The sequence below is a fragment of the Malurus melanocephalus genome, unplaced genomic scaffold (genome assembly GCF_030028575.1).
Source record: "Malurus melanocephalus ecotype Western Australia unplaced genomic scaffold, MMel_1.1 scaffold_957, whole genome shotgun sequence".
In the NCBI taxonomy this organism is placed as follows: Eukaryota; Metazoa; Chordata; class Aves; order Passeriformes; family Maluridae; genus Malurus; species Malurus melanocephalus.
In genome coordinates, this window is record NW_026624189.1 from 124,358 (window position 1) to 134,106 (window position 9,749).

At 54.3% G+C, this 9,749-nt stretch overlaps 1 protein-coding gene across 1 annotated transcript; it reads left to right on the forward strand.

Moving 5' to 3' along the window:
• Positions 1-3,593: 3,593 nt before the first annotated feature.
• KBTBD13 (kelch repeat and BTB domain containing 13) lies at positions 3,594-5,025 on the forward strand. The gene has a single exon (XM_057386359.1). The coding sequence runs from the start codon at positions 3,594-3,596 to the stop codon at positions 4,974-4,976; it is 1,383 nt and encodes a 460-aa protein (XP_057242342.1). The 3' UTR covers positions 4,977-5,025.
• The last annotated feature ends 4,724 nt before the right edge of the window (positions 5,026-9,749 follow it).

Below are 9,749 nucleotides of genomic sequence, written 5' to 3' on the forward strand. Positions count from 1 at the left end.
GTCAAGTCCTACCCATTTCATTTGAAATGTATATTCGCTTTGTMGTTTGCAGACTAACAAAGACATGAGTTATTCTTTTAAAAATAACTAAAATCCTTGTCTGGGAGGGAACAGTTGAGGGGTTGGGCTGGGGTAATGRAAGGTGGTTTGGAGCTGGCAAAGCCCTGTGTTTGTGGCTGCCCTGGCCAGCCCATCCCACCCTCTGTGCCTTGGACAGGTSTGCTCACAGCTCCAGCGGTGTCACAGAGGGATTGAGGAACGTCCTGCCAGCCTTCCCGGGCCACAGAAAGGCACCCAAAGGCACTGCAAGGATTGCTGACTGTCATTGCTGCAGTTCAGAGACATTTGGAACCATTGCTGAAGGTGCASAAGCTGGGGACAGGGGGGTGATGGACTCTGTAGTCCTGTGAAGCAGCAGCATCACCCCATCCTTTCTACAAGCAAGACAAGTGAGTCAGGAAAGGCCAGGGGACCCAGAGCCAGGAAGCAGAATTGGCTTTGAGGCCTCTAAACATCTTGCAAGTCCTGACCCTTCAAGCCCTGCCTGTGGTTTAACAGTGAATGTTAAGCCAGCAAACAGTCTTCTGGTCTTCTCATGATCTACATTCCCCCCCTCTCTTGCAGCTTCTCTGTTTCTATTTTATTTCTTACCTCATTTGCTTTGCCTTAATTTCCACTGGCTGAACATCTCCCTCAAACGCAGCCCTCACGCTGGGACTAAACCCTGCCTTTCAAACTGACTCTCACTGCTCACCACAGCTTTTACCACACAAAAACCTTCTTCATTCTGGCACAAAGTGAGCCTGGACAAATGGCCGARAGCCTTACACTGCTGTCCACAGGCAGAAGGAGAATATTGGCACAGTGACTGACCCAGCTTGTGAGCGCTGTGTGTGCTCGGTCTGTGACACTGTGACACACAGAGAGAGCTTCAGGAGTGTTCCAGGCACCTCTGCCTTGGAGGTTGTGTTAGCAAGCACAAGCAGCAGGGGACACGTGTTAAAATTGGAATCTGCCTTTTCTTGGTTTGCTTGCTCCCCCCCTCGAGTGGCAAGAGTCATTGCTAGAGCAAAACTCCTCTAGGTTCAGGCCATGGTAATCGGTGTCCCCTCCGGGCAGTGTCCCGATGCCCTGCCCTGCTCAGCCCAGCCCTGCCCTGTCCAGCCCTGCCCTGCAGTCCCGTCTCACCTGCCTCGCCGGCCCCTCTGCAGCCCGGGATGGCCACGCTGCACTCGGGGAGGGGGCTCTGGGTCCGCTCGGGGTTTGCGAACATCGAGGACATCCTGAGTGCTGTGGGAGAGAGTGGGGGACGTGCTGGATGGGAACCTTGCCGCTGCCTCGGGGTGCCCCAGCCGGGGCTAAAGAGGGGTAAAGAGGGGCTCAGCAGCACCAGCACGGGAGATCTCCCCTCTCTTCCATCCGCATCCTGGAGCGGGGCTGCCCGGGGTATCCTCATCCCACAGTTCGGCCAGCAGCGCACGCAAAGACAGGGACTCGCCCAGCGCTCTGCCCACTCATCAGACCCCAGAAAGAGAAGAAACGCAGTCTCTCACATTAAAACCCGCCGGCAGCGGGGCTGCGGGGTTCTCCGGGAGCTCGGGCCGGGGAGCGCTGTCCCTGCACGGCCGGGGCTGCGGTGAGTGAGGCAGGGAGAGGCTGCTCGGGCTCCGGCCAAACTCCGTGCAAGGGAAGCTGCCACGCCGCGGGATGGACACGCTGCCCCGGGCACCCCAGCACGGGCTCCCGGCAGGGCACACGCCGGCACCGCGAACTCCCCCGGCTTCGGGCAGACACCCCTGGGCTTGAAACCTCCGCTCGGTGGCCACCTGGCCACGTCCCGGCCCCTTGCCGAGCCCTCAGCTCCTCGCCGTGTCCCAGCGAGCCCCAGGCCGGTCCCTGTGCCCTGGCTGAGCCGCGCACTCATCACAGCTCGGGCAGGCAGGGGCAGCAGCCGGAGCCGCCTGTGCAGCCCCCTGCCCTGCCCTGCCCGGCTCCTTGGGGTGCGATTGGACACAGACACCTTCTGCTGCCGGCAGAGCCTTCCCAGGGACAAACACACCCCTTGCCCAGCCAGAAGAYTCGATCCCAAGTGGAGAAGGGAGCCCAGGCAGCACTGAGCAGCGCCCGCACCAATCCCTCAGCCCGCACCCGGGGGCTCTGAGCCCGAGCAGGTGGCGGAGGCTGAAATCAGCGTTGTCACGGCGATCACAGACATTTGGGATGGGGCCCAATGCCCGGCACCCTTGGGAATATTGCCCGTTAATGCAGGCAGGATATTTTTAAACCCTCCCAAAATAGTCTGGGAGTGTGGAAGTCCCTGCAAATCCGAGGGATGGGGATCACAGGGATAACTCCCCTGTGGGAAGCAGAGCCCCTCTGAGGACTCCTGACCCCAGAGCCCCTTTGGACACAGATCTAAGGTGTTTAAAAGCAATCGGAGCTAAACATGGAATTTTAAGCTGGGTATCCATGAGGATCACTGACAGTGGTGCAAGTGCAAAACTCTCCCCTTCTCACCTAAACTCCGATTTTTGGGGGATCCTGCTGGGGCTATGACCCTGAGGCAACAGCTTTGCCATCATGTGCTACCCTGAATGATCCCAGCTGCYGGGATGAGGGGGTTAAGGAGGGAGCAAAAAATAGACCTTCAACAGCATAGGCTGGTAAGGTTAAACTATTCATCAAAAACAAAACAAAACTAACCACAGGTAGTGATGGGGAGATCCAGGAAGGAGCCTCCCATGTGAGCCGTGTTGTCAGCCCTCCTTGGCACCCCACAGCAGAGGTGAAATAGGATTTCTAGCYAGGAAAAGCTGTGATTAGCATACAAACGAGTGATGTGCCACAAATAACACTTTTCTTCACTCAACCTCTATGTCAGTCACAGGGGTTTATCCCCTCTCACAGCTGGATATTATGGGAYATTATGGGGAGATTTTTTTGGTGAGGAGGGGTTGTTGCACTTCATTCTTCTCACCATGAGATCCCCAGGTGAAGCACAGGCTGTGTGAGGGCTCTTTGCAACTGGGATGGATGTTGTGAATGCCTCTCCCTAGGCAAAGGTCTCTCCCGGCCCATGGCAACACTTGAGSAACAGCCAAGGCCCTTTCCACAGCCAGGCTGGGCAGCCACAAGATTTGCTGATGTCATTTACCWCCCTGTGGCCATAAAGGGAAACAAAGCAGTGTGGCAATCTGCTTTCTCCATCCATGCAAATGTGTCACCCTCCCCAGGCTGGGTTCCTTTAGGGCATCACAAGGAGGATGCCTGAGAGTGGGGAACCTAAAGCAGGTTTAGGTTCCTGGGTGTMCTGCAGGGGATGATCTGGGCACCTCTGCCATGCCTGGCGCTGGCTGCTGACCCGGGAACCCTGCCTGAGTTTGGGTGGGCAGCTGAGCCGGGCGGATGCCTTTGAAGGGCCCCGGTCATGAGCTCAGCTATCTTTAGCCCAAGGTATTTGTGTTATAGGGCTGCTGGGCTGTGCAGCAACGGCATCAAAGGGCGGAGAAGGGCAGAGGGGGCTGTGCCGGGGCACGGCACCAAGGGGCGTCCGGTGCTCCCCACCCCTGAGAGCTGCTGAGCTCGGGGTGAGGATGACCCCGGAGGAGGAAGGTTCCCAGGCCAGGCCCCCGGAGAGGGTGCGTATCCGGGTGGAGGAGCAGTCATTCTGGGTGGAGAAGGCCTTGCTGCTGGAGAGCAGTGAATATTTCCGTGCCCTGTTCCGCTCGGGCATGAGGGAGAGCACGCAGGAGGAGATCGGGCTGGGGGAGCTGAGTGCTGCCGGGTTCCTGGCCATGCTGCGGGTGCTGGAGGGCGAGAGGCCCGTCCTCGGCAGCGAGGAGACCTTCCAGGCCGTGGAATGTGCTGCCTTCCTGCAGGTGAAACCCCTGGCCAAGTACCTGATCCACTCCATCAACTCTGACAACTGCATCCTGCTGTACCAAGCCGCTGCCATCTTCGGCCTCCTGGATCTCTTCCACTGTGCTGCGCTCTACATCAGGGACAGCTACACCGAGCTGCAGGAGTACCTGGACTGCCTCTCTGGTGACCTGCTGGCCTATGTGGAAGCCCTCCTACCCTGCACCTTTGTGGCAGTGGGAGCACACACACCTACGTTCGAGTTCTTGGAGGACCTCTCCAGGACCATCTGCTACCTGGACGAGGAGACTAACACGTGGAGGACCCTCTCGTGCCTTCCTCTGAGTGCCAGCACGTTCCTAGCCGGCATGGCAACCATGGATAACAAGATTTACATCGTGGGGGGTGTCTACGGGGCCAACAAGCAAGTGGTGGAGAGCAGCTTCTGCTACGATGCCGACACCGACACCTGGAGCGAGTTCCCCAGCCCGCACCAGCTGCGCTACGACGTCAGGCTGGTGGGCCACGAGGGCTTCCTCTATGCCATTGGCGGCGAGTACGAGAAGATCTCGCTCAAGTCTGTGGAGAGGTACGACCTGGCCTCCAGCACCTGGACATTTGTCTCTGATCTGCCGCAGCCGAGCACTGCAGCACCCTGTGCCCAAGCCGTGGGGCAGATCTTCGTTTGCTTGTGGCAGCCACTGGACACCACTGTCATCTACGAGTACGAGACCCAGCAGGATGTGTGGCTGCCTGTCACCGAGCTCAAGCGGCACCAGAGCTACGGGCACTGCATGGTGGCCCACCGTGACAACCTCTACGTCATGCGCAACGGCCCCTACGACGACTTCTTGCGTTGTGTCATTGACTGCTTCAACCTGACATCGCGGCAGTGGAGTGCCCTGCCCGGGCAGTTCATGAACAGCAAGGGAGCCCTCTTCACTGCTGTGGTCAGGGGTGACACCATCTACACYGTCAACAAGATGGCAACAGTCCTCTACTCGGTGGAAGAGGAGACCTGGAAGCAGAAGAAAGAGCGGGCAGGTTTCCCACGCAGCGGCTCCCTGCAGACCTTCCTCCTGCGGCTGCCGAGACGGGACCATGACATCGCCACGTAATGTCACCAGTTCCAAATCGGGGTGCTCTCCTTGCAYGTGGCCTCCACTCTGCACCACTGCTCCCCTGGGCTCCTCTCCTGCTCCACGGAGCCATGCCCAGCTCCAGGGATGCATCGTGTTGGACACTGGAGGTGACTGACATTAGACCCTGCCAGAGGGACAGGGCAGCTGCTGTCTGCCTCTTCCTGCCCTGCATGGGCACCAAGTCCTGTCAGCCATGGGCTCACAAGCCAGCCGTGTGCAGGACATGGTGGCTTCTGCAGAGGACAGATACCACAGAGATGCAAACATGGGATTTATTTATTCTGACTGCACTCTGAGGGTGTGCAGCATTCCACCTCCTCTCTGCCTCAATGGGAAATCATTCATTATATCCTGGAATTAAAAGGAAAGCTAMAGAAAAGCTTCTCATTAGTGTGTTTTTCACTACTCCTGGGGTTTTTCCCCACTGCTGGGCTCTTTCCCCCCTCTCCTGAAGGAAAATACCTCCTACCAGAGATCCATGTCAGGACTCGCTCCTGCCCCCAATGCTTTTTCAGCTGCAGCTCCATTTCAGAGCCGTTTGTGGGAGCGCAGTTCCCACGCAGCCCTCCCTCCCCTGGGAATTCTCCTTGGCTGAGCAGGGTCCTGGGAGGAGGACGGGAGATGGGGAGTGAAAGAAAGCAGCTCCTGGATCAAGTGCTTAATGTGCCAAGGGTTTTCTGGGACTGGGGAACCATCCATCACCCCCTCAGCCCCAGCACAGACCCAGCTGGGTGGCAGTGCTGGCTCTCATCAGAGACTTGCTTGAGCCAAGTCGGGGCCTTTTGAGGACAGGGCAAAGCTTGGAAGTGCAGAAGGTGCCAGAAGGGAAGGAGTAGAGRGAGTGGCACCATTACATGGTGATACCAAGCTGGCAGAGGAGCTGTTCCCATTAGATCCCCCCAYCTGGACAGCCCTCAATAGCAGCTCTGGGGATGGCTGGGCAGCACAGAGCTCCCCTTTGTGACCACAGGGACCAGGGCAGCAGCAAACCCAGACCCCAGCTCARCTGGTTTCTCATGCATGGGGCAGGCTTTGGGCTGCCTGTGCTGTCCAGGCTGGGAGAGGAAGGGAATACCAGCTGAGATGCCTCAAATACTTGYGCTGCTGATCCTCGCCGAGTCCTCAGCATTTTCCAAACAGCTCCTGCATTCGAGAATAAACCCACTCAACGCAACCGCAAACCAAAACAAACCAGAGAACCTCAGCTTGCACCCACAGCCAGATGGAAAACCACTGGGTGTGTCTTGTCCCCTTTTGCTCCCTGCCCCTGGGTCACGTCCYGCTGTGACCTGAGGGGACTGCTGATGGTGGAGCTGCAGGTGTGGCAGTGGCATGGGGGAGGCAGGGGACACCCATGGACCTGTCCCAGCTCTGCCCTGGCACTGGCAACTGAGCAGTGTCACTGTTCTCAGGTGGAACATTACAGGAACCCATCAAGTCAAATCCTTGTCCCCTTCCCAAAGCCAATTAGCATTTCACATTATCTTCTCCTGAGAGCAGAACATGGAAACACATTGCTTTAAAACAATTTTAAGTTGAACAAACAGCTTAAATGTCCATTAAAATAAAGTTAAAATAATTCTGTTACTAAAATATTTATGTTGGGCTCCTGTGGCCAACCCTGGACTGCAGAACTTGGCAGGCTCACTGCTTCCCTCCAGCTCCAACACCAAGTGATACAACGTCCTCCCCACCTCCACACGTGGCTTTTTGACAGTTCAGGGGCTTACAAAGATATTTGTCAACAAAATGCAAAAGGTTTTAAGACTCCAARAGTAGCACTTGTGGGAAAGTGTGAGTCTTGGCAGGTGGTTGAGTATGGCACAGATGCTCCCAAGAGCCATTTGTTGAATCCATCAGTCCAGGTGCAAAGGGAGGAAAAAAGACACATTTCTTACCTTTGCAAGAAGTGATGAGCCAGGACCAATAAAACCACTGAGGGCAAGAAGCTGCCTCAGCCTTTGCACAGTGAGTGGACACGATACTGCCAATGTGCTYTGTTCCACCAGAATTCAGCACCACTGGCACCTGCACAGCACCCTCATCTTCCCCATTCCAAACTCACCATGTTTGCTCCGCCAAAGATCACAATTTGAGGTGATGCGATCTGCCTAATTGCAGTTTAACCTTTTGCAAGTCTCTTTTATAAGGTGACATCATCTTGGCAAGGGGGACAAGCTGTCTGTAGATGGACCTGCCTTATGAGAGCTGTATCAAAAATAAAAGCTTGTATAACCAAGGAAAAATAGGGCTGGCAGTTCCAAGAGCCTGTGAACTCCCCAGAAATATCTCCCTAGGACACACATGATGCCTCCATTTCCATTCCAATGCCTTAAAGAAGAGCAGGAATAAAGCATCCTTGGGGATGGATGGATGGATGAACACCCCTAAAACCTGGATGCCAAGTTTCCTTGTTGCATTCAGGCAAGAATGAAGGCAGCCATGGAGAGCTGTACCTTCCTGTCTGGCATCCATCTGGAGATCCAGGGAGTAGGGACAGGGTGTTTTACCTTGATGGCAGTGCATTGCACTGGGAGATCATCTGGAAGGATACAGTGGAAAAATGGTACTAATACAACTAAGGATTTTCTCTGCTGGGTTATGCCAGTTGGCATCCTGACAGAAAAGGACACAAACACATTGCAGAAGAACCCCCCAAGCATTTTTACTCAAAGAAATTACATCTGTATCTAATTCACAGGAAAATAACATACTTTATGTGAAAACACTGTCCAYTGTTGCACTGCCAAGCCAAGACACACATCCTGTGCACTGATCTGAATCTCCCATTCTCTGTCCTTCAATTACAGAAATTCTCTTGGGCATCCAGATGTTCCTGATGCTGACATTCATACTTAACTTCATTTGGAGCCATTGTCTTCACAGTTTAGGGAAGCATCCCCTGACTTTTCCAGATTTGGGCAGAGCATGAGGGCAGCGAGCAGTTCCCCATCTCTCTGTTCTGATTTCATGAAGTTGCATGAGGACAAACCTTTGCTTTCACCATTTTTCATTGCACTCGATAAACTTGATGTATTTCAGAGCAASGACAGCCTGTTTTCTTTCCTTACCCACATGGAACTGCATATTTTTCTCACATTTCTGGTTTGAAAGAAGAAGTTAATGTGATCAAAGTGGATTTCAATGACAATATTCAACCATGACTAAGCCAGCTGAGACTCTTCCCAAGCCAGGACCAACACATGTTCCTGCAAGAGCCCTCATTTTTCAGGAAAACAATTTCTTCTGTTGATTTATATAATCTCTTAAGAATTCCTATTTGATTGTAGCTGAAAACATGACACCCATYACCCCCGGTGGAGGGAGAACACTTTGGTTTGGCTTGGGTTTTGCAAAAATGGAAGCCGAAGGCGGTTTGGATTTTCTTTCATCTAATGTGAACAGCTGAGATGATCAAGGGTGGGGATGTGTGGGTGAGGAGAAAAACATTCCTGCAATGAAATCGGTGCCTGAATGACAAACACTCTTCTGATGGATGTCCATAAAATGAGACACCAAGGCAGAGCTGAGAAGGTTGGTGTCTGGTGCTTGCAGGGGTGGGGATGGAGCAGCAGAATCACTCGAGTCCTTCTTGTCTGGACTGGAAAGGGGAAGCTGTGACTGCTCAGTGCGTTTTCATCACGAGCTCTTCCAGTGCCCTCTCCCTCTGATTCCCACAAAGCAAAAGAACTTCTTTGATTTCATTTTGCTGGAAACCCATATCRTTAAACTGAGCCAACAGATGCAAGAATTCAGCTGCCTGGAGGAAGAAAAAAGAGAGAGGAATGATGTTATCACGGGTGGATTATTATGGGGGTGCAGCAGAAGCAGTGCTGTGGGACATGGCTGCAGCCAGAAGATCTGGCAGGGATGGGTCACCGTGATGGCAGATTGAGGGCACACATATCCCTGGTAGCATTGAAATTTCTTAAATAGGAAGTATTTAATAAAGTCAGCCTCTAGATTCACTTATTCCTTATAAAGTTTATATCAATTCCATCCAGTGTTTGTCTGCGTTATAAAGAGGAATGGCAGTGAGCACAGCTGGAACTCATTTGTCCTGCTCCTCTCCTTGCTCAGGCTGGGCCCCAGCAGCACAACATCACCTGGAGCTGTGTCCTCAACAAATAAACCCTTCCCTGACAGCGAGACCCAGGCACCCTCCCAGTGCCACTGCCCTAAGGAGCAGTGACACGGCAATCCTGTGGCCATSGGCATCCCAGCAAACACTGCCAGCCCAGATTTCATGCAGTTCCACCTCCCCAGGCTCTTCATTACCCCCAGGAGACACTGATGATGGAGACAAATGCCCAGTTCTCCATGGTTCTCCTCCCTGGGGGTAGAAGGGAGGGTTGGCAGGGCAGGAGTGAGCATGAGTGGGCTTGGGATGGGATTGCCTGTGCAGGGGCTGAGTGAGCTTCGTGCTGCACAGCAGGGTGAGAGGAAGGGAAGAGTGAAGGAGAAGGTGTCCTCCTCCAGGGGTCCTTATGGTGACACTGCCCCACAGGTCTGGCCCTCCATAAGGCTGTAGGAGRGGCTGTGGAGGCAGAGGGAATTATGCAGCCCATTTGAAGAGAGAGCTGGAGGACACAGCACAAAGGGTCAGGCTGTGCCATCCCATTCTGACCTTTTTCTCCGAGTACTGGAACATTTCCATGGCTTCCTCCACCTGCCCTTCCTCRTAGCCCTGCTTCAGCAGCCGGTCACAGGCACCCAGGTAGCTCAGGAACTGCAGAGGAAGACAGTCAG